Here is a 25,464-nt window from a genome sequence, read left to right on the forward strand (position 1 = left end):
AAATTCGCCACCACTACCGCCGCCATCTTCGCTCCCTCTCTCTTTTTCGAAAGGGTAAATGGAGTTCTCGCAATATGTATTTAATTTATATTTCATAAAGCGGTTATTGTATGTTAAATAAATTCCATCTGCCTATTAAAAACATATTGATACAAGGTTAATTGTTATGTAACAAAATACCTCTCTCCGACATATTTCTTCGACCTCAATCAGTATGTTTTTAATAACCCATGGCTAGTTGGTACTTAAATGACACGCACAACGGCCAGCCTGTTCGATCTAGGATTTCATACCAGAGTTATCATACCTTAAGTAAACACAAGACCTCTTTTACAGTCCCCTCCATTGGGGTTTCTGCAGTGTGGAGTCGGCATAACTTGTGGATATCTAAGGAAACATTGTCCGATAGTTACGTCATAGTTTTCTCTGTTTCTCAAGCCTAGGATAAATAAATCGTAGAGTGGCTTTCAGAGGGCAGAGGAGAAGAATGGCTCAAAATGTATTTTGAATTAATGCCTGATCTGTTGTCAGCTCCTGCTTGTCTACGCCCAGTCTAAGATCTATGTTCACATTATTTATAGTAAATGTAACTAAGTTCTGAGCCAGATATTACAAGTACACATGGATTCAGTTCATGCATATCTTTGGCCCGTATCATCCCAGCAGTGTCTAATAAAAGACAACATCATTACAGTTAGAATTTCCCTGCCCCTGCAGATGTCAGTCAATGAAATGGAGTGGGTATGAAGAATCTCTCAGTGATAATCATAGATCTCAGAGAACCATTTTCCCAATTAGGTAAAGGTAAAGGTATCCCCTGTGCAAGCATTGGGTCATGTCTGACCCTTGGGGTGACACCCTCCAGCGTTTTCATGGCAGACTCAATACCAGTGCCAGTGCCTTCCCCAGTTATTACCGTTTACCCCCCAGCAAGCTGGGTGCTCATTTTACCGACCTCAGAAGGATGGAAGGCTGAGTCAACCTTGAGCTGGCTGCTGGGATCGAACTCCCAGCCTCATGGGCAGAGCTTTTAGACTGCATGTCTGCTGCCTTACCACTCTGCGCCAAAAGAGGCTCTATTCCCAATTACCACCAACCAAAAAGGCCACATTTACTTCTTTCCTTGTTTTGAAGTCTGTGTGGCAGGGAAACTCATAGTTGCATTTTCCTTTCATAGCTGTTTGAGAACCATCTGCTTACCACAAGCTTCACCAGGCCAGGGACTTTCAAGAAACATTGGGCAGGGGCCACACTGGAGAATGGTGCTCAGAAGAGTCACGGACCGAATGCTAAATAGTCACATGTGCTGTGATCATGTGACATCAAGCCCCACATGCTATTTTTATTGTTACTGTGAAAACGTAGGTTGGGGCTGAGCATTAGAGATGCAGATTGACAACAGCTGTGTGCCTCCTATAACTCTAGTTTGGGCCTAACATCAGTTTTTGCCATGCTTCCATATAAGGCCTGTGGATTTCACTAGGAATTTGGACCACATGACCATGATTGCAGAAATGGCACCAACTCTGGCTGCTTTGTGACCTGGCCTATATCAAAGTACACACTGTATGATCTTATACTATGTGGTTTTTGAACCTGCTCCATGTTCCCTATAGTTGCTTTGGGGCCAATGGGCACTTGTAACATAATAGAGGTAAGTCAAGACATTGGTTCTTTCAGATTCTATGGACTGGATGGAGCTTATTATAAGAGAGATCATTTTCAGCAACATCAATATGTTCCAGCCCTTCTTTCTGATCAAATATGCTTATTTAGGAGCCCATATTTCCTCCCCTTAGAAAGAAGAGCAAATGAGGGCCTGAATGAGCCGTTCCCATGTTATTTGTACATATCCCAGGCAGAACATGTGCTGGATGGAGAAGGGAAGTGGATTTTTTTCCCCTCACCAGAAATGCAAATCACAGTAATCAGCTCACATGGCATTTGCTGGGCCCGCTCTTGCCTCCTGTGCAGTGTGGTATATGTGATGGGCGAACTACTGCAGAGTGAATTGTGTTGCTTCTTTTCAGGATGGGAGTTTCAAGTCTTGTAACATAACAAAAAGAAGATGAGGGTCAAGTCTCCACTAGGGAGAAAAATGGGGCATCAATAATTAAATGCTTTGTCTTCCCCTTCACAAATCTGCCATATCAGGCAGTCTAAAAAACAGGAAGAAGAGTTGGTTCTTATATGCCGCTTTTCTCTACTCGAAGGCGTCTCAGAGCGGCTTACAGTCGCCTTCCCTTTCCTCTCCCCACAACAGACACCGTTTGAGGTGGGTAAGGCTGAGAGAGCCCTGATATTACTGCTCGGTTAGAACAGCTTTATCAGTGCCATGGCGAGCCCAAGGTCACCCAGCTGGCTGCACATGGAGAAGTGAGGAATCGAACCCGGCTCGCCAGATAAGAAGTCCACATTCCTAACCACTACACCAAACTAAAGAAAGTTAAGTTAAAGCTGAAATCCAAGACAAGAAGTCCATTCATGTTTGATATCATTTATTCCTATGAACATCTGGAATTTTCTTGAATTGATTGGCAATCCAGGTCTCTTGGAAAGGTCTTTCTCCAAACATGTAACCTATGAAGATAAAGGGATTGGACCTGAGACCGATGACGTTCAAAGCAGATTTTTGGCCATGGATCCAGTCCTTCTTTGGTATAGATATGGCTTTTTATTAAGATATAGAACTGTTGTACTGTCAAACATACTACCAGTTGAGAACCAATGATATAGCCCATAACCATTTAGAAGAAGAACAGTTGGTTTTTATACCCTGCTTTTCACTGCCGGAAGGAGTCTCAAAGCAGCTTACAATTGCCTTCCCTTCCTCTCCTCACAACAGACACCCTGTGAGACAGGTAGGGCTGAGAGAGCCCTGATGTTACTGCTGTGTAAGAACAGCACTATCAGGACCGTGATGAGCCCAAGGTCAACCAGCTGGCTGCATGTGGCGGACCATTGAATCAAACCCTGTTCGCCAGATTAGATGGTGCTGCTTTTTAACCGCTATACCATTCTGGCTTTACTCCAATGGAAAGAGCTGTCCGTAGTCACAGTACTCACTGAGGTCCATAGGATTAAATTTTCCATATGGAAAGCATGTGCTATCCTAAGGAGCAACAATCCAACTCTCTGAACATTCTTTCTAAGTAGGAGCAGTTCTACAAGATAACGCTTTCCCCCAGCCTCTGCTACCTGAGGTCCTTCAGCTAGATACGGGACTTGGGACCTTCTGCACGCCAAAAATATACTATGGTCCGTTTTGCTCAGTTCTGGCAATATATGTGTAGACTATCAGAAAGAGATTTTCTTTGACATTGCTACTTGCAATTCTCTTAATTGGAAATGGTAGGCAACTGGACCTGAGACCGTCTGTGTGCAAAGGATGTGCTCGTCTACAGAAGCAGAGCCTTCTCCCCAATTGGGCCATTAAGGACTAGGATTCCATAGGGGATGTGTCTCTGTGCTCAAAGCTTTCAGGGAAGCACTGAATCCCTCAAGGGTCCTGTGGTGTACAAGGCTCCTTTCCACGCATACCCTACCTGTCACAGTGATGGACATTTTGCTAGTTTCAATTAGATGGTAGAGCTGACTGGAAGCAAAAGGGCAAAAGAAAGAAAGAAAGGGAAAAAAAGTCCCATTCATTTCCTGGCTGCACCAAAGAGCTCTTTTAATCTTGTTATTATTTCCACCCATTGATTTGCAAGGGTGTTACTCAATATACAACAGACTGACGCAGGCAGGTATTGTTAGCAGAGCTACTGCAGGGTCCCAATTGGGCAAGAAAGCCCCGAGTCTATCTTGCCAGCCAGCTCGCCTTCATCACAGAGACGACAGTCATTTCCGCTGTTCCGTTGATTGCTATCTCTCTTAATTCTTCTACAATGGCAGTGATTTGTGCTGTATCATTTTTGTTCTGTTTGGTTTGGTGATATTTCTATGATTGGGAGTCTCGGCTCATTCATTTGGCTGGCTGGCTTTAATTTTCCTTGGGGGAAAAAAAGTCAATTTTTCTAAAGACATATAGAAGGCATCCTAGGATTCCAAGGTCTGTGTTTTCCCTCTCTCTTTGGAGCTGGGCATAGATAGAAACACCCTTGGTTATAGTGAAAGGCAATTCCTGGAAGAAGCATAAAGCAGACTTTCCAAGGAGTCGAACTAAGGTCTATTTTGTGACTCTAAGACTATGTCCAGATGGCTATAATTTAAACTTCCCACATTGGAAAAAGCAGAAGACATATCTCAAACTGGGATCCAATTAACCCCAATTAAGTATTAAGATTATTTTTAAAGTGGGATGTGGTAGACTCCATGCTTTGGGGGGTATTTTTTGCCCATCAAGATGAACCTTAAGGAGTGATACGTCAGAATTCATCCCAGATCAGAACTCTACCTGGAATATTCCATTCTGATCATATTGTAGGATGACATCTCACATGTATATTTTTATTTGGCCTATTTTCTATTCTTTGTCCTGGATATTTTTGTGTTTGGAAGGGGGGGGCAGGTATTTGGATACACTTTCAGGTATGTATGATCATTATGGAAGAATAAATTACAGCAGCTATCAGATATAGCTGAAAGACATTCAGATGTACATAAACATCATATTATTTTGTGACAAATCATTGGAAGGATATGCAATTGAATGCTCAATTGAGCAACATAGGAACAAGAATAGGAACAACAAGGGACATTTGTAAAATTGTATTTTAAACAGAATTTGAAAATGGAAAATGGATTTTCTAACCTTGGTTATGGGACAATCCAGGTGACATTAATATTGACGCTGATGTACAGATGGTGCTACACCATTGCTAAAGTAAACCAAAGAAGAAGAAGAGTTGGTTTTTATACCCTACTTTTCACTTACCCTACTTATACCCTACTTTTCACTGCCCAAAGGAATCTCAAAGCAGCTCACAATTACCTTCCCTTCCTCTCCCCCCAACAGAAGCCCTGTGAGGTAGGTGAGGCCGAGAGAGCTCTGAGAGAAACTGCTCTGAGAGAACAGACAGTGACACGGCCAAGGTCACCCAGCTGGCCACATGTGGAGGTGCAGGGAATCAAACCGGGCTTGTCAGATTAGAAGCCGCCGCTCTTAACCACTACACCAAGCTGGAAGGAAGTGTGATTTGGGGCATGACTGGTGAGAAATAGATAGCCTGTGTGGCATTGGGACATCCCCAAGAATCTAAACATAGTGAGGAGAACAGAATGCTTTAACTGTATCAGGTTCATGAGATGTCTTTGACAATGATACCAACAGAATACACATATATAGCTATATGAAATTGTGCTAAAGGTCATTGTTTGTAGCAAACTGGCATGACTATACAGGAACGGTATTGTTCATTCCATCTAATGGGGCCATCCTCTGCACTTAATACCATACTTTGCACTTTTTCTACCAATTAATCTATGAACAAAAATGACTGCATGATTAACATGCAATGATCTTCACAAATATATCGATATAAATTAGCTCCTGAATTGTGTGAAACTTATCGGGCATGCAGTATTTCATTCTTTCCACTTGGAGTCTATCTCTCCTTTTAGTAATTAAAAAAAAAGGGGGGGGTTGAAACACCATGCAGAGTAATTGATTTCTCCTTAGACTGTATAAGTGACACAGGTTAGATGGGGAACTTCATCAAAACTTTTTTGCATTCTGTTATGACCTCATTGTTTTGAGTTAATATTTATTCGTCCTGACATGGCTGGCTGAGGCTAACCTGATCTTGTAGCTCTCAGAAGCTAAGCAAGGTCAACCTTGGTTAGTATTTGGATGGGAGACCACCAAGGAAGTCCAGGGTCCAAATGCAGATGCAGGCAACTGCAAACCATCCCTGCTCATATCTTGACTTGAAAACCCTAAAAAGTTTGCTTTATGTTGGCTGGGTCTTTATGACACATTACACACAGAATATTTATTTATTTATATATTTATATCTCACTTTCTTGTGGATCAAAGCACCTCAAAACATCAGGATTTCAAATATTAAAATCAACTCTCAAATTATATCACTAAAAAAAAAGCTGCAATTACACCTATGGCCAGTTTCTCATTCCAGAGTATGAAGAAAGGCTATACAATTCTACATTTAATGTTTGAAGAAGAAGAAGAGTTGGTTCTTATATGCCACTTTTCTCTACCCGAAGGAGTCTTAAAGCAGCTTACAGTCACCTTCCCTTTCCTCTCCCCACAACAGACACCCTGTGAGGTGGGTGAGGCTGAGGGAGCCCTGATATCACTGATCGGTCAGAACAGCTTTATCAGTGCTGTGGCGAGCCCAAGGTCACCCAGCCGGCTGCATGTGAGGGTGTGCAGAATCAAACCCCAAATTAGAAGTCCACACTCCTAACCACTACACCAAATTGCAGGAGGGGGCTCGTTATAAAAAGACAGCACAGATCTTACTAGTTATAGTTTCTCTTTAATTTACGTTGCACTTCTGAAAACCACAGAAATGGACTTTACAGGCCATTAGCTGCAAAACTACTAGAGGGCAAAATGAGTCTCCCACCCCTTTCTCTAGTGCCGTAAAGGAAGTGGGGGTTAAGTGGAATTCAACTTGACATCTTGTCCCATTTCATTCAGCTGAATAAGCACGTCATTCAACTGTTACTAAGTTGGTGCATTTTCTTTTTTTCTTATTTCCTGGCCTCCTAGAGAAGTGGGATCAGCATGTGATCTATGTGTGGAAGGCCGAATCCTAGCACAGTATGCTTTCAGCGCCTCCTCGCCAATGCCGTGTGACCCGTCAGGGCACTGGAGCCCACGAGAAGCAGAAGGTGAGCCTTGCTGCGGGGGCAGAGGGGGGGGGGAGGGAATGTGAGGGATGAGAGTGAAGATGGAAGGAAAGGAAGAGCAAAACAGGAGGCTGATGGAAAGTCAGAAGAAGAATGATTCAACTCAGTGCAGAGATGATGATGATGATGATGATGATGATTAATTTAAATAATTTAATAAATAATTTAATAATAATAATAAATTTAATAGATAATTTAATAAATTAAATTTGAATTTAAAATAAATAACTTAAATTATTATTATTTAAATTTCTAGCCCGCCACTCCCGAAAGCCTTGTGGCGGGTTACGCAGGTGCATAAAATCTCCAATAAAATTACCCCTAAAGCCCTGCTTTGCGAGCCAAGCTGCAGAAGGGAAGGGAACAACAGGGAATGTGAACAGCAGCGTACAGCTTCCTCTGCACCGCTCAGAGATGTCTCTCCTGTTTTGAACCCCCGCAGAGCTGAGCCAGCACTGCCAGGACAAAAGCCAGGCTTTGATCTGCCTGATCAATATATTTTGCATTGTAAATGAAATAGTGGGGGGAATGGTAGAATCTCTGCCTAGATTCAGGAAGGGGGTTGGGGGGAATCGATAACATTTGCTTTGTGAATCAGAAGAGGGTTGACAACAGAAGGCACTAGTTTACTGCAGGCCACAGTCTGTTTTTTTTTAAACAATCTGGATTGAGGTATGAGTCGTAAATTGAACACTGCTTTTAAGAGCCAACATGGTGTAGTGATTAAGACCAGTGACTCTAATCTGGAGAAATGGGTTTAATTGCCTACTCCTCTTCCATTTGCAGAGTGCTGAGTAACCAGTTCTCTCAGAGCTCCCCACCTGCCTCATAAGATGGCTGTTGTGAGGAGAGGAAAGTAAGGCTTCCAGGTCTCTCTGTGTTGATGGTGGTAGGGGGGACGGGACACCTCTGGGAGTGTTCCAACATGCTGACATCACTGAATTTCTTTCTTTTTCATAGACGGGACTGGAATGAGTATGCAGGCTTCTTCACTGTAATTTACACTGTAACACCATAAAACATTGGCTGCTTATCATCTTGCTTACAATTTAAAGAATTCTGTGGTGTCAGCTGAGAACCTGTGGTTAGAACTAGTCAGGTGGATTATTGTGTGAGTCCTATAGCCTTTCTTCAGTCATAAAAGGGCATAGAGGCCTCCTGCATCAACTCTTCTGAGTGGCAGGCAACATGAAGCCTTTGGATTGGCCAGTTGTGGTATAAATACCAGGAGCTTAACCTTCTGTTGTTGTTTGCTTTACAAACAATATCTTCTGCCTAATATATTGGGGGATACAGCTGAAGATGTTCCTCACTCTCTCGGTTCCATCAATCACTCTTAGGGGGGTTAGATTTGTAAATGCATCATCTGTGTCTATATTTTGTTATTTGGTGCCCCAGTCCTGCCCGCCCTGAATCTAGCACATTACAAATAATGTTTCCACATTAAAATCTGCCTTTCCAGGCACATTTCTGAATTGCAATTTGACTTACCATCATTTTTTTAAATTTCCAGTTACAGTGATTTCATCAGTCGAGGCAGAATCTAATGTGGGGCTGCCCAGTGTGGAAATGCATGCATTCAGGTTTTCCCACATGCCCACCATTTTGAGTTATTTGAGCATGTTCTTCCTGAGAGAGCTTTGACAGAACTGCTCTGTGAGAACAGCTTTAGCAGGATTGTGGCTAGCTGGCTGCATGTGGAGGAGTGAGGAATCCAATCTGGCTCTCCAGACTTGAAGCCACCACTCTTAAACACAACCCCAAGCTGGCTGTAAGGGGCTAGATGGACTGATGACTCAGTGTAAGACAGAACTATGAGCCTTTGTGGCCATGTGCAGCTGCTAATTGCCTCTGGAAAGGAACATCATGCATATCTCATGTTCTTTCCTCCTTTGGCTACAGCCTGCGAGCGTCCAAAGCACCTGTTCTCCAAACTCATCCAGAAATATATTTAACTAGTAGCAAAGCCCATTTTAAAAATGGGCTGTGAAAGGGGTAGAGGGAGGCCCCTCCTGGCTGCGATCCCCTCCGTGAGCTGGCAATAGGGCTTTGCAGCCAAAGGGAAGCTGGAAGGCCTCCCCCTCCTGGCTCCTACCCATCGGCAGCATCTCTGCGGCCCAGCTTCCCATTCAGAGGCAAAGCCCTGTCTGGAGGCAGCAGCACTGCTAGCAGGCAAGGAGGGAGGGCGGGAGCTGGAGGGGGAGGGCCAATCAGGGTGGACTTTGCAGGACTTAGCCCCAGACAGTCTCCTCCCAGGAGGCTGTTTCCCAAATATAAGGAGCAAGATAGTGATAAGGATGTAGTGCCCTGTGGCATAAATAAGCATCTCAAGGTCGGGATGAAAGTGAAATGTGAATGCTTTCTGGCTGGATTAGAATATTCTCATTCTGATGACGATGTCATCTGCCCTTTGTCAGAAAGAAACTCAAGAGCAGGGGTAGTCAAACTGCGGCCCTCCAAATGTCCATGAACTACAATTCCCATGAGCCCCCGCCAGCGAATGCTGGCAGGGGGCTCATGGGAATTGTAGTCCATGGACATCTGGAGGGCCTCAGTTTGACTACTCCTGCTCAAGAGTCTTAGGTTTTTCACCAGTTACAGTTATCTCACTCTAGTTTTCCTCATTAATATTATTGCCCTTTATACTTCTTTTTTTTTTTTTTGCATCAAATGTTTATGTATGAGGCAAGAGCCCTGCTTGATCAGAGCATGGATTCATTTCGACCAGCATCCTGTTGCTTATAGCAGACAACCAGAAGTCCTACAAGCCAGGCCCGTAGATTCCCCTTGTTGCTCCTAGCAACTGTCATTCATAGGTATCTTACCTCAGAACAGAGCAGGTCTCTTTAACCCTGATGGCTTTGTTTAATCCCTTTTAAAACTTAGGTAGTGATTCTTGTTGCCATGAGTTCAGTGGATTAACTAACTGTATAACAATACAAGTGACGTGTACATAAAACAGCGTAAAAGAAAGTAGCAAAAACGAGGTAGACTGAAACCAATGGCCAATAACAGCATGAGAAATCAGAAAAAGAAACAAAATGGCCACATCTGCCCATCGCTAATACAATAGCTGCCCTGAAATAGAGAGGGTATGAGTGACAGGCAGAGCAATTATTTGGGTGGAAATCTGCAGGCGCTTTTGAAAGAGATGGGCTTTGGCATGCATCTGGAGGGTTAACAATCCTACAGACCCAGGGACGGAAGCTGAACATTAGGGATCCCCGTTTTTTCGAGAACATAATGTTAGTTTAGTGCAGTGCTGCGGGATATATTTTGTGAAGGCCTTTTGTCCTGAGATTTCCCCCCCCTAAACTTGTAGGATATGCAATTTCATCGTCATAAGGCCAAGAAAATCCTCTGGGTCTCCGTTTTCTGTTTCTCCAAGTTTGTTCCCCCGCCCCCTCCCCTTCCCCAATCTGGGATTCTTGGCTGCAAGTCAAGGTTGAACATGGATCTGTGTGCTTAAAATCCAAAAATTTGGACATGGGCGTTCCTTCCAGTAAATTCATTGGCTGGAATTTTGGGAGATGGCAAACGAGCAAAATGACAATGCATGCAAGAGGAGAAAATCTGTTGGGGAGGACAGTGAGGCAAATGATTAGCAGTTTCAGGACTTTCTATTTCTGTACAGCTGAAGATGATGTTGTTGGTGGGGGGGGGACTTATTTGTGCAGCAGGCAGAGTGATCAGTGTCTATGGGTATAAGAAGGGTTGGGGGATGGGGTGAGAGGAGCACAGGAGAATTTATCTCCTGTTCTGTGCAGCTTCTTTCTGCTACTGTCTTGCAGTTAGTCCTCACCCAGAGTGGATCTCATTCTAGGGGGATGGCTTGAGGAAGAAATGGTAAAATTACATTGCTGGGCGCTAAGCAGAACTGATTATGCAAGACCCCAGATAACTCCGTAAATGACCTCCTCCTTCTTTCTTATTAAATGAGCTCCGTGTCAAATCAAATAAGGCCCCAAGAAGAGTTGTTTTGGAGCAGAACAAAGGCCAGGGGTGGCCAAACTGTGGCACTCTAGATGTTCATGGACTACAGTTCTCATGAGCCTCATCTGGAGAGCCAGCCTTGCCAAAGGCCCTCCTAATCCAGTATGCGGTTTCTAACACCAGCCACCCTAATGCTTCTGGGCATGAAGGCAGAAGCTCCCACTTTACTATAACTCCCCAGATTAACATTCAGGAGGGGTCTAATGACGTCACATATTCCACATCTCTCCCTCCACCCGTCCTCTTGACCAGATGTGCTCTTAGTGCTTTTAATTTAGAACAGTGGTCCCCAACCTGCGGGCTGCGGCCCGGTGCCGGGCCGCGAAGGCCATGGCGCCGGGCCGCGGCTCCCTCTCCCCGTCCCCCCCCGCAGTAAAAAACTTCCCAGGCCGCAAGCTTGCGGCCCAGGAAGCTTCTTACTGCGGGAGGGCGGGGAGAGGGAATCAGGGCCGGCCGCGCCCATGCGGGCGTGGTCCAATGCGCGGGTGCGGCCCGCGGGTGCGGCCTGATGCGTGGGCGCGGCCCCGGGTGCGGCCCGATGCGTGGGCGCGGCCCCGGGTGCGGCCCGATGCGTGGGCACGGCCCAATGCGTGGGCGCGACCCGTGGGCGTGCCGATGCGTGGGCGTGGCGCGCGCGGGCCGCGGGCCGCGCCCCGATGCCCTGCCGGTCCCCAACCTCAGAAAGGTTGGGGACCACTGATTTAGAAGATTTCCAGACTTTGTGGGCTCAGTTCTCATAGGGGCTCTGCACACCGGAGTATTAAGGGCCAAGCATGGAACATTCAGAGTACTTTTGGCTAGCAAGAATAGGGTGAACGCTCATGGGATACAAGGACTTCATAACGTGTAGAACATATCCCTGCCCTGCAAAATTTCCCACTGGGCATCACTGCTGGGCTGGCAATCTTGTTGCCCAGTCAGTCTCTGCCTTACACTTACATCAGTCTCTGCCTTACTCTTAGATGATCTGGGGCCAAGGGACCAAGCCCTATGAAGATAGGTTGAGGGACTTGGGAATGTTCAGCCTGGAGAAGAGGAGGTTGAGAGGGGACATGATAGCCCTCTTTAAGTATTTGAAAGGTTGTCACTTGGAGGAGGGCAGGATGCTGTTCCCATTGGCTGCAGAGGAAAGGACATGCAGTAATGGGTTTAAACTAGAAGTACAACGATATAGACTAGATATCAGGAAAAAGTTTTTCACAGTCAGAGTAGTTCAGGAGGTGGTGAGCTCCCTCTCACTGGCAGTCTTCAAGCAAAGGTTGGATACACACTTTTCTTGGATGCTTTAGGATGCTTAGAGCTGATCCTGCGTTGAGCAGGGGGTTGGACTAGATGGCCTGTATGGCCCCTTCCAACTCTATGATTCTATGATTCTATGATCACAGGATTGCTATGAAAATAGTAGGGAAGGAAAACCCACCCACACACACACACACACACACACACACACACACTGGAGGGAGAGCAGGATTACAACATGGTATGTACATGTGGGTAGTCAGTCTTTGAAGTGGTGCAAACAGGTTAAACACTACACCAAAGGATAAATGGCTACAAATCTGACATCAAGAATCATAAGACTGAGAAACCTGTAGGAGAACATATCAGACTTCCAGGACATCCAGTGACCTCAAAGTATCTGTTTTATTGCAAAGGAGCTTCAGGAATAGCCTAGTAATGAAAACTGCTGGGGTGCAAGTTCTTTCAACACTTAGAACAATAAAATCCTCAGGAATTAACAGAGATATTGGTTTCTTATCTCACTACGTCTGCTAATGTCATTCTTATTTCACTATGTATGCTAACCTCATTCAGCCCTAATCCCCCAAGAGGGCCATACATCCTCTTTATTTTATGAAGCGGCCATGTGTCATCTTTATTTTCTTATTTGGAATAATACATTAGAATAGTAAATTGTAATGTAACATAATGAATAGTAAAATGTAATGTAATTTGGAAAGGTAGATTGGAATACATTTATCAGGTCTGGTAACAGGGGAGATAATTCTACATTCAATTGACCCACTTCAAAGACGAAGGTGCTGTAAGGTCACCTCCATGCTGGAGAGGAATTGGATGGAGAGTAAAGGCAAGGTCTAAATTAATTACTCTCAGCATTCCACCATTAAAGATACATCTGCCCATTAGTCTCCAATTTAAACATATTTCTTTCTTTCATGATGTTTCCTCCCGGATTTCAATTAAACCCACGCAAATGATAGCCATATAAATTGAGCTTGTTTTTCCTGTTTGGTCCATGAATCTGTTAAACATCTTCATTACGTTGTATGCTAATTTACTGCTCACCCGCTACCTAGATGCAGGAGTGGTTTAAGAATTGTGGGGCCTGTAGCAGCAGAGCTAGTTTAAGGATTTGTGAGGCCCTAGTAGAGTACAGTTGTAGTAGAAGAAGCAAAACTGGGGGTGGAAAGGCACCAAACACAGTGGAAAGGAGTGTCTTCAAAGAGAGAAAAGGGGAACGGCTACAGCTGTGTCTCATGGGGGGTGGGAGACAGCACAGTGCAGTGTCCCTGGAATAAGCCGGTCCTGTCTATATGGATGGGCTTCCTCATTGTATCTGAAGAAGTGTGCATGTGCACAAAAGCTTACACCTTGAATAAAACCTTGTTGGTTTTAACCGTGCCACTGAACTCAAATTTTGTTCAGCATAATAGTTATTTAGTTTAGCATAATGGTAAACTGAATTGCCACCCCCTGTTTTGAAACTGCTTAGCTAATGTTTTGGGTAGGTTTTCTGCAGTCACGAAGGCCAGGAATGAGACTGAGATGTGTGTGGGGGGGGGGGAGGGGGGAATGGTGCAAATAAATAAAACTGTATTTTAGGGAAACAAACCAACAAATTTGAGTCTGTCTCAGCTTAAACAGCTGTGGCTCTAACAATAAAAGCAAAACAAAGGCTGCATTTTACAGGTCTCCGAGGGCCCAGCACCAAAGGCAGGGAGAGCCGCTTAACAAAGACACTTTGGGCTCGGGCCACTGAGATGCATTTTTCTTCCTCTGCCTGCCCTGAGAAGCTGGGGTGCTTTAAGACAGCTCCACCTTCCCTGAAACCCTTTTGGGAATGGAGGAGCGGACGGCTTCCATGGCTGGCTGTCCTCCAGGAAGTAATGGCTGGCCCCAGCCGTGTGTCTACGCAGTGCTCACAAACGCCTTCCAAGATAAAGAGAGCCCTGTGGTGCATTCGCTACTCACACTGATTAAACTTTGGCGAGATGGACGAAGCCTCCCAAGAACGAGATTGGGGTGGAAGCAGGGGTGTGGAGTGGACGGGGGACGGACCAGCATCCGTGAGGTCAGAACAGAACGATAGGGAAAGGAAGAAAATGAGAACAAGCCGTGGACGATTATAGGGCCTGGTCCTATCCCTGGGGCAGTAAACAAGCCTCCAGGCTATTTTACTCCTTAATGCAGGATGTGGCTCTTGCTCTCCCATGCTCTACAATGCCCCCCCCAAAAAAAAAACAAGAGAATTCTTTCTTTTGTCTGGGAACTGAACATGCATAAAGTTGAGCTACGGAGAATCACAAGTTGACCTGATCCCCAGGCAAAAATCACCCGTGTCTCCATGCCATCCAGGCGTAACCCAAAGTGCTGTTGAAAACAATTCACACTATTTGTCTAAACCTAAAGTCATTTGAGCTTTATCTTCGGCATCCCCAGCCCAGCCTTTTACTTGGCAATTTCCTTACTTAGGTACATACACCTAAATGCAGTTTTTGCGTCCTGGCTGGCTCAGGCTGGCCAGATCATGTCAGATCTCAGACACTAAGCGAGGTTGGAAGGGAGACCACCAAAGAAGTCAGAGATTGCTAAGCAGAGGCCGGCAATGGCAAACCACCTCTAAAGGGATCTTGCCTTGAAACGCTCTTGAGGGATTGGCAGACGTCAGCTACGATTTGACAGCACTTTGCGTGCATGGAGTAGGGTTGCCAAATTTCTGGATATTTAGGGGAGGGGGTGTTTGCAAAGGGGAGGGAGCTCTATCATTCTATAAAGTCTGTCCTCTGAAGTTGCCATTCCCTCTAGGGGAAGTGACCTCTGTAGTCTGGAGATCAGCTTTGTTTCTGGAAGAACTCCAGGCCCCTCCTGGCAATTGGTAATGCTATACTTGAACACAACCCAAGAATTGTCCACGATGCAAGAGAAGCAACATTGCAGCCTAGCTCTTTGTATACCCTTTCTCCACTCGCTCCTGGCTTTGCACCCCCACAGCCAGCAAAGCAGAAATATATTTATTTACCTTGTTTCTTCCCTCTCACATTTGGCTGCTTTCAGCCTATTTGTTTCAGTTCTCTGTTATCTTATCAGCTTGGTTGCCTGTTTTCTGTGCCTTGGACCTTTCCAGATGAAGTCGTTTCCCACAGAGATCATGCTTCTCTTTTTCCCAGAAGGCTTCATTAGAGTGTAATATCCCCGTCCCATGGAATGGAAACAGTCAGAAGTAGCTTTGTGATCAGGCTGCAGCCTTTTTGTTCTGTGATTGTGGAGTTAAACTCGAGAGAGAAGAAATGCACGTGCCTCTACCGCTAGGGAGGTATGGGGGAATCACAATTTTAAACTGAGTTTAGTTGACATTGAACTGCAGAAAAGAGCTAGTCTTGGCATACGTTTTTGTAAAGAAATTGGAATATGTGCTAGTTGGGGTGCACCTCTCCTTGGAATCCACCCCCTCAGAATGCATTTTAGAAAAATCACATGATTGAGTATTCATCATGTTATAACTGCCATGCACACAGAAAAGTAGCTTCTCAGGGAGACACCCTGAGCTAGTTTTCTGTCTGCAATGAGTGTTTTTAAGTTGGAGAGAATTCAAATGTGTTTTATTTACTTATTTATATTTAGACTTATATCCTAACTCTCCTGACAATGGCGTCTCGAGGCAGCTTACAAAGTAAAAGAATAAAAACAGAATAAGCCATAAAACCTCACGGACAGTTAAAACCAGCATTCCCCACAACAATCTCCTGATAAACATTCCTGCTCAGTCGAGATGGTGGTAAAACTAACCATTCTCTGTTATTTAATCCAACTGTTACAATCTCAGAACCGGCTGATCAGGGTCCTTGATCTGCCAAACCCAGTGCAAAGCACTAGTATAAGGGGGGACCCCCAGTTCCCTCCAGCATGTATCCTTAAGTTATCTTTAATACTTAGCTGTATTAATATTTGTGCAGAGCCCTCCTGGGCGGAACCGGTCCGGCCTCTGGAACGCTGCGGCAAAGTTGTGGGGCAGCCCCACTCTCCCCCCCACACACACACACTGGCCGAGGAGAACTCTGGCCTGAACACTGCCGGGGCAGCCTTTCTCGGGCTCGCTGACCCTTCCTGGGACGAAGGGGAGGGAGGACTGGGATTCACCTCCCCCCCCTGCCCCGGCAGGCTCGCCAAAGCCGGGAAATGGCACAGTGTGCCTTCTGGGGAAAGAGAGGAGGCCAGTCCCAGTCAGCCCTCCCCTTTGCCCTGGGCAGGCTCGCAGAGGCCGGGAGAGGCTGCAGGATGAGCCAGCAGAAGGTAATCCAGGACTGGGGGCAGAAGACTGGCTGCACTGGCCTGAGCAGCTCAGCTCGCCAGCTGGGCCACTGTACTCCCAGGCCTCCCATTTTCCAGAGAGTGGTGGGAGGCCGGCCAGCCATGCTCTGCTGTGAGTGCAGCAGAGGCCCTAGTGGTCCAGCTCCCATGACCCACTCACCCTCAACTCAGAGACCAGTTTGTGATTATCTGTGGAAGCCTGGAAGGTAAACTTGGAGGGTGGTGGAGGCGGTGGTGGTGGAGGACACACCTGTGCTGTTTACCAAAAGTGCTGGCAGCTTCAGGTTCAAGCACAATGCAAAAAGGGGGAGAAAAGCAACCTGATGAATGTATGAAGTGGCTTTTCATGTATTCCAAAACAAGAACCAGTGTTGGCTCTAAACATCAACACAAATAAAAGTTCACACAGAGAAACTTGTATAAAATGTCTTTTTGTTTTTCTTCTGAAAAAACTTGTGAAAGAGAGTTTCCATGTTGGCTCTCTGTTTCGGATTCTTCTTCAGACAAGGCCTAAAACGATTTAGAAATTGTTTATTGTCACCCCTGTTGATGCTTAGAGCCAACACAGGTTCTTGTTTTGGTTGCTTGTTCCACTGTGGTATCCTGAATCTTTTGTTTTCTGGTATTCCAACCACATGTTTAATGATGATAATAAAAACCAAACTACCAACACATGCTAATTGCATCGGTTTTTTTTTTTTGAGCAGTTTTTTGTGCGACGGGCAAAAAAATAAGAGGGAAAAAAATTTGTCTCTGAATTTAATTGTCAGGATATGTGAAAAATCTCTCAGATTCCATTTTGGCTAAGATTTCTGTTTATGTTTGTTGTTGCTTCACTAGACCTTTGTCTTTTTGCATTCAAGGTCACCCTGATGTAGAACAACCTTGTAATCCCAGTGTGAGGACTTGGAGTCCCAACTCAGCAGTTATCAAGGAAACTGTCCCCCCAGCCTGCCCTGAACCCCAAGGCTGCTATTTGGAGCTGGAGTTTCAATACCCAGTGATCCCAGAGTCTCTGACCATATGGGTGACTTATGTCTCTGAGGAATGGGATTCCAGCGAAGCAGTGAATGACATCAAGCTCTTGCTGGTTAGCGGGCGGAATATCTCCCTTGGGCCTCAGAACTTCTTCTGTGACGTCCCCATGACCATCCGGATGGATCCCAAAGAGGTTAATGAGGAAGTCTACGGCATCCAGATCTACACCTTAGATGAGCAGCTAGAGATTGATGCCGCCATGATTAACTCCGTCCCACAGAGTGGGCTGTGCACTGCCTGCCGGCCGATTGGGTACAAAATTATCCGGGACCCTCCCTTTCAAAAGGGCTCTTCATTCACCATTGTGGACCTCAGCCGGAAATTCGTCGACACGTGAGTATCCAAAGCTGGAGCAATGGGAGGTGTTCTGATGTTATGTGTTGTAGCGCTGATTCAATCTATTGACTGGCCGGTTCAAACATTAAAATGAGCATACAAAATAGAGCAAGCTTTTGAATATAGAACGCATGAAGCAAAGAAAATTTAAACACTGATAAATTAATTTCTTACAGAATAAAGTAAAATTTACCATATAAAACCATTGTAAAAGGCATCGATTGTAAGGAAAGAAAAACCTTTCCTGAGGGAGAAAACTTTTACTGCTGATTGTTAGGGAAGCCTATTTGTTGGTTTTGTTGCCTTCATCAAGAAATGCAGTGTTGTGCAGTTCATCCATCCATCCATCAATCCATCCATCCATCCATCCATCCATCCATCCATCCATCCATCCATTTGATTGATATACTATCCCTTACTGTGACGTCCTGGAGTGGTGTACATAGAACCAATAGGGAGCGGAAAGGTACATTGCAACATTTGGAATGGTGAATGACATAATAGTTACAACAGTAGTAACACTGGGTAAGTACAGCAGTTAGGGAACAAACAATTCATGTTGTAAGGCATCAGGTTGTAAGCAGCTCCTCATTGCTGCCTAGGGTTGGGTGCTTTGGCATCCAAAGTAGCTGTTTGCACTCGAAGCAACCAGCACCGCACTGTTTGGGCACCGTTTGGGCGCGAATGGCCACTTGGGATGCCAAAGTGCCCAACCCTATTGCTGACCTTCTGGTTTGTGAAGAAATGAAGGAAATATTGTTTATGAAGAAAGCCCAAGATGACAATTCTTGAGTCAAATGGAGAGCCCAGCAGGGGTAGTCAACCTGTGGTCCTCCAGATGTTCATGGACTACAATTCCCTTGAGCCCCTGCCAGAAAATTGTAGTCCATGAACATCTGGAGGACCACAGGTTGACTACCCCTGGGTTAAGGGCCCTGCAGTTCCTTCACACCATTTTCTCTGACCTGAAGTAGCCCCAGGGAGCAACTCTTTGGCTTATTAGGGAAACTTATGTGTCCCTGGGCTCCCCATGACCATTTCAGGTCATGATAACAGCATGAGGGTTTTAGGGTTGTCAAGAGATCTCCTGGCAACAGAGGTCTGTTCCCCTGGAGAGAATGGCTGTTTTGGGAGGTGCTCACTACACCCCACTGAAATCCCTCTCCTCTCCAAGCCTCACCACTTTTAAATTAACCCCCCCCCCCCAAAGATCCAGGGATTTCCCAACCTGGAACAGGGAATGCCAGGAGGAATGCATAAGCCCCCTCTCCTCACTTGCTGTGGTCCCAGTCCAAATCAGGCCCCTGTGCTGCTGTGAATAAAATTTTAACTGGGAACTCCCAGTCACTTGTAAGTTTTACAAGAACCAAGATGGACCTGGGGCCAGACCTGGAAACAATACATTATGCAGCCATACATGCAGGAGGGCTCAGGTTCACACCCCAACATTTCCATCTAAAAGGTTCAGACAGCATGTGAAAGATCTCTGTCTGAGATGGAAAGTCATCTCAGATGGAAGTCAGAGTAGATTCAGTGGCCTTGATTAGGCCAATAGTCCTATGTAGTATTGGGTGGTGTCATATCCTTAGCATTAAGTCAATGCTAAGATGTATGACTAGAATACACAAGACACAAAAAGTATCCCTGAGCATGTTCGGAATGTCCTTCCTTCATCACTGAATGCTCTGATCTGCCTTTGGACTTTTGTGATTTTGGTGTTAAGGGTTTGTAGAGAAGAGAGAAGGTTTGCCATATGGCATGCAGGTTTTCTTCAGGGTCATATTTCTAGGAAACTGGCAGACTGTTGGATGAGGTGCAGTTTCAAGCTGATAGGAGTGACAGCCAAGGAACAGAATAGTCCGAAGGGGATAACAGTTCAGGTCAGGCAGGAAGCCCAGGTCCAAAAGGAGCAGTTGAAGATGAAAGAATAATCCAGAGCAAAAGGTCAAACTAACCTAGCCAAGAAAAGAACTCTTCCAAAGAGATAAATTGATCAGACTAAAGGCTCTAATCTAAGATCTTGCCAATATAGAGGTTGGTGGAGCTGGATTGGTGCTTGGGAGAGGGGTCAACTTATTTATTTATTTATTTATTTATTTATTTATTTATTTATTTATTTATTTATTTATTTATTTAATAGATAATGTAATATGACACATTAAATGATAAAAAAATTACAAAGTTGGACCCTAGCTTCAGCACAGCAGCACAGACTACAGTCCCTCCTAATGTATCTGACTTTGTGAAACTTTGTGAAACATTTAGTATGGTGAAACTCTATTACCTGCATTGAAAAGCCTTGTTGTTGTCTAGACAGTGGTCCCCAACCTTTTTATCACCGGGGACCGGTCAGCGGTTGACAATTTTACTGAGGCCCAAGGGTCTTTTGCCAAGGGACATCACCACCACCTGAGCCCCTGCTCCACTTGCTTTCCCGCCACCCCCCTGACTTCCTGCCACCCACTGGGGGGGTTCTGCCAGCAGCAGCTGTGCAGTACCATGCCGAGGGGGAGCCCCAGCCATGGCGGCTGCTGGAGGCAGCAGCCAGGAGAGGATGAGGAGGAGCTGCGACCCGGTACCAATTGATCGACGGACCGGTACCGGTCTTCGGACCAGGGGTTGGGGACTGTTGGTCTAGACGGTGCCGAGAAACAGCCCTTGAAACTTTGTGGCCTCAAACGTGGCACTGGTGGTTGGGGCTGCAAGATGCAAGAATCTGGCACTTGGGAGCCTTAGTTCAAGGCATACACTGCATCCCTGCAGCAACACCTTACCTACGGGTTTGAGTCAGGGTCCTTAAACAGTACTTAGATCTCTGGGCTGGGATGTTTTTCACCATCGCTCATAAGGAATTAACAGAAAATCCCTGCTGGTACAAGACAATGCTCTTCAGTCATTGCTACAGCTGTTTCCAGTGTGGGTTGCAGTTATGAGCCAGCAGCAAAGGGTTGGTGCAGAGCACCCTCGGAGAGGCCCTTCTGACGGCAGCCAAGACAGCCTCCTGCTGATTCTCCGTTGGCTCTGTGCATGGAGGCTTGAGATAACATGAACCCTGCTGGGTGAAGCGTCTAATTTTCTGTCTCCATCCTCAAATGCCATTTGTTGCTCGCATTCATGGCCGCAGCTGCCCTGTTATGACATTCCTTCTTGCTCATCCATCTTCAGAATCTGTCTGTCTGTCATCTTGTTTTTGGAAGCCCCGCCAGCCAGAGGGACAGTTGGGTTTCAAACATCTGAATGTGGCTGCCAGACCTACCCATAAAAAGGAAATTAACAACATACAACTCTACCCCAAATGAGATGCAGATCTTCACCCTGGTTTTCTGCTTGTGGCAGTGAACAGATTGTCTCAGCTCCTGTAGTGGCCCTGAGATTAGTGCCAAGAACACCCAACTGTTGGCATGCATAGGGACGAGGGAATGGATTTCATAAACTCCTTAGAAGAGGCCCCTGAGTCAACCCAGTGTCCATCTAGCCCACGATTCCAGCAGCCAAATTCCCTTCTAAAACCTTTAAATCCTGTATGTAGGAGAAAGCTCAGCTTAGTACATCTTGACCTCAGAGATGTACTCTTCCTCTAAACTTGGATACTCCATGTAGGTATCATGGATAACAGCTGATCGAAATATTCATGGAAAAACCTTAACTCTTTAAAAGAGAACTCCAAACTATCTGAAATATGGAATGCACAGCAACCAACTGTCTCATGGCAAATAATCCATGTTCCATCAAAAATGCCTAGAAAAAATTTTTTTGCACTTTTTATTTAATTTGCCCTTTTTTTCTGTATAGGGAGAGCCTCCCTACCCCCCCCCCCATACAGGTAATCTGGCTTCCTTTGCTCACCCAGTGAGCCTTGGACCATCAAGTCCAGATTACAGTTTGGAGTGACAAGCTCGAAGCTATTGAAGAATCACTGGGGGGATATAAATAATTAGGAAAATTTCCTCCTCACATCCAAATCTCCCCCACAAAGATACTATAAACTTTCAGGGGGAAGAGTCAGCCTATGTCTTTTTCTTGTGCTTCCCCCCCCCCCCCACATTGACCTATTCTCAACTGCTCTTCTGACCCATACGGCCCTTTAATACCTATCTTGATGACAACAATGTGTTTTTAGGAAGTGGCTGGGGACCGGTGGGGCTTTCTGGGTCCTATTGGAGGTTTTATTGGCTCTGTACATTTTTTAGAATGTTGCTTTAACAAGTGGCTGCTGCCACAGCCTAAGGAGCTTCATTATCACATGGCTGGGTGCACCTTCCCTAGCAGCTATTTTGTGGCTATGCTCTCCACACTGTGTTAGAATATCAAAGGCCAATAGACTCAAAAAAGCTGGAGACCCCTATCTTGAAAAACACTCAATCCTCATATTTGTAGTTGGATTTTTTAAGGGCGGGTGTCTTTGTTAGTTAAATTAAATGACAGTTTTTGCACATGCCTGGGGAGTCTCCCAACCGCTCCGTTCTCCAGCCAGCTTGCTGTAGTGGTTAGGAGCCCCAATGTCGAGGGGATTTCCAAACCTTTTAAATGTAGCATGATGCCAATCAAATGCAAGCTGAATATTACAGCCCCTTCACATCCAGCGTTTGGCCCGCTGACTGCTCACTACACCCTCCATTTTAAAGTGCTCCTCTGGGAATCACAAAAAGTGGATTCACCACCCTAAAAAACACTAGCATCCAGAGAGCAACCAGCAGGCAACCAGCAGAGGGAGAAGTATGATTTGAAAAAAATCAGCGGTTATCGCAGGACCTTTAAACTGTGTCAGAATATGGAGCAAGGGGATTGGTTGCCTGAACTGATTGACAAGCAGATGTGTTGCTCTCTTCTACCTCTTCCAGCGGCAGGTGAGGAGGGTAAGATGTGCAAAAAGAAGGCAGACAAAGGCGAGACAGCAAAAAAGTGAGGAGGGCGGGGGGGGGGAACGGTATGATGTTGCACTTTGCCATTCCATGAGCGTGACACTATTTTTACTAATGTGCGGAAATGCCCCTAATCTGGTGAGCCAGTTTGATTCCCCACTCTACCACATGCAACCAGCTGGGTGACCTTGGGCTCCCCACAGCACTGATAAAGCTGTTTTAACTGAGCAGTAATATCAGGGCTCTCTCAACCTCACCTCCCTCACAGGGTGTCTATTGTGGGGAGAGGCAAGGGAAGGCAACTGTAAACTGCTTTGAGACTCCTTCAGGTAAATAAAAGTGGCATATAAGAACCAACTCTTCTTCAGAAATATCAGGGCTCTCTTAGCCTCACCTACCTCACAGGGTGTCTGTTGTGGGGAGAGGAAAGGGAAAGGGATTGTAAGCCACTTGAAGACTCCTTCGGGTAGAGAAATGCGGCATATAAAACCAACTCTTCTTCTTCCTCTTCTTCCATGGGTAGCCCTGTTTCACAAAATAATGCTTTCTTTTTGGAGTGATGTCATTTGGTCAGGAAAAATTACCACAAGTGCTCATCTTCAGAAAGACAGTGAATACATTATGCTGTGCATCACCTTGTGAGAAATGTTTCTTATTGTGATGTTCCACAGAGATGTTATTTTGGGTTGTAAATTCAGCATGTGAGAAACACCAGAAATCTCCCAGGAATAGCAAATGCCATTTTTTTTTAAAGCTTGATTGAGGGAGAGATGTATCTGGCAGATATTTGTTACTCAACAGATTCAAAAATAACTTCCTTTTAAAAATGTAGATTGTGTTGCCAAAGTGGGGGCGGGGGGACGTACAGCGGACAACAATGTTATAGTTGAGATATTGTAGAGGTATTTTTCATAACACTATCAGCAATCCAGTTTTGTTTTTTTCTACTTTTAAGTATCCATCTGATTGGTTTGGGGGTACTTTCCCCTATAATCCTGTGTGTTTCAGGCTGAATGCTGAGGTCTGCACCCTACAAGCTAGGTCAGATCTGTGGAGGTTAGGTTGAAGGCGTGGGCGACTGGCCCAAGGTCAGCTACTTGGCTGTCATGTGGGGCACCTAAAAGTCATTGAGGAGGGGTTGAATGGAAAAGGATTATACTCTCACATGGATTCTCCCATCAAGGACCACTGTGGAGAACAGAAGTACCTTTATTTTACTTTCCAGAGCTAATTAGGGTTACCAACCTCCATGTGGGGCCTGGAGATCTGATGTTACAGCTGATTTCCAAACTATCGAGATCAGTTCCCCTGGAGAAAATGGCTAATTTGGGGGATGGGCTGTATGGCCGTGTACCCTGTTAGAGACCCTCCCCTCTAAACTCCACCCTCTCCAGGCTCCACCTCCAAACTCTCTAGGTGTTTCCCAACCCAGAGCTGACAACCATAATTCACTCTGCGTGTGTGTGTGGGGAGGGGGGGGGGTTCAACTGGTGAATCAGTTCAAGGTAAGTTTGCCAACTTCCGGTTGGGAAATTCCTGAAGAACTGAGGGCAGAACTTGGGAAAGCAAGTTTTGGGGGAGTGGGAACCTCAGTGTGGGACAGTGCCATGGAGTCTACCCACCAAAACAGCCTGTTTCTCTATGTAGTCTGGAGATCAATTGTAATTCCAGGTGATCTCCAGGCCCCATGGGTGGATTGGCAAACACCCCTTGTCATAGGGTGTCCCTTGTCTGAATTAGGGTCTAGCCGGTACCTACTAGATCAGTGGTTCTCAACCCTCCTAATGCCACGGCCCTTTAATGCAGTTCCTCATGTTGTGGTGACCCCCAACCATAAAATCATGCAAGCGTTCTTTCACAGAAATCAAACCGAAACTGACCAATGGCGTGAAGATCCATTGTTCATGATTGTATATAAATTGTTTTTTTCCTGGTTTTTCTCAGTTCAGTTCTGTCCCTTCTCCCACCATGCCGATCTCACTCTTCTCAGCTGTTCCAAACAGACAAATGCTCTATCTCGATCTACCCTGCAAGGCTGTTGTGTAGATGGTGCCCCCTCCTGGCCAAGCTGCTTGCACTGCTGCAACCCCTGTGAAAGGGTCGGCAACCCCCAAAGGGGTCCTGACCCACTGGTTGAGACCTTAAAATGGACTAGACCATAAAATGTTGAAAAATATAATTATGTGTAGGGTTGTCCATTCTGGGTTGGGAAATATCTGGAGACTTTGGGGTGGAGCTGGGAGTGGGTAGGATTTGGGGCAGGGAGGGACCTCAGTGGAATATAATGCTATGGAGTTCAAAGCAGCCATTTTCTCCAGGTGAACTGATCTCTGTCACCTGGGGATGAGTTGTAAAACTGGAGTATCCCCAGATCCCACTTGGGGACTGGCATCCTAAATTGCATCTGTTTTGCTTCTGAGTGCACTGAAGTTTAGTTGTACAGAATCTTGTTATAAGACTCCAACTTTAATATTTCCTTCTCCACCAGTCTTTTGCTTAATTTGGCCATCCCTGTCTCTTTCTACAACACAGTGCAATGAGTTGGTCTGTTGTTTTGTTGTGGGTTATTTAATGAGGCCTGTCAAACATTTGATGGCAGTAGAGGAAATTGGTTCACCATGGGATCTTTAGTGGGTCAAGGAGAAGGAGAAGGCTAGTGAAAATAGATTCCGTCTGACTCTTAAAACCATTACAGAACGACAATTGACCTCCTGGTTAGCACTCATAATCTGAAGTGGATTAAGTTAAGACACAGAGTGCCTCTGAAGGGAAGCATGATGGAACGTTCTTTCAGGAGAGATGCCTTATTTGGCTCGCTCGGTATCTGTGCCTGATGGCAGCCATGTTCCACATGTCAGAATGCCCTCCC

General features: G+C 45.5%; 1 protein-coding gene across 1 annotated transcript in view; it reads left to right on the forward strand.

The window, feature by feature from the left end:
- PAPPA (pappalysin 1) overlaps positions 1–25,464 on the forward strand; it is a 286,657-nt gene that overhangs the window by 71,676 nt on the left and 189,517 nt on the right. Inside the window, exons 6-7 of the mRNA XM_077305078.1 lie at positions 6,677–6,798; positions 17,223–17,730. Of these exons, the coding sequence (XP_077161193.1) occupies positions 6,677–6,798; positions 17,223–17,730 (630 nt within the window). The remainder of the gene's footprint in view (positions 1–6,676; positions 6,799–17,222; positions 17,731–25,464) is intronic.

The sequence above is a fragment of the Paroedura picta genome, chromosome 12, assembly GCF_049243985.1.
Source record: "Paroedura picta isolate Pp20150507F chromosome 12, Ppicta_v3.0, whole genome shotgun sequence".
In the NCBI taxonomy this organism is placed as follows: domain Eukaryota; kingdom Metazoa; phylum Chordata; class Lepidosauria; order Squamata; family Gekkonidae; genus Paroedura; species Paroedura picta.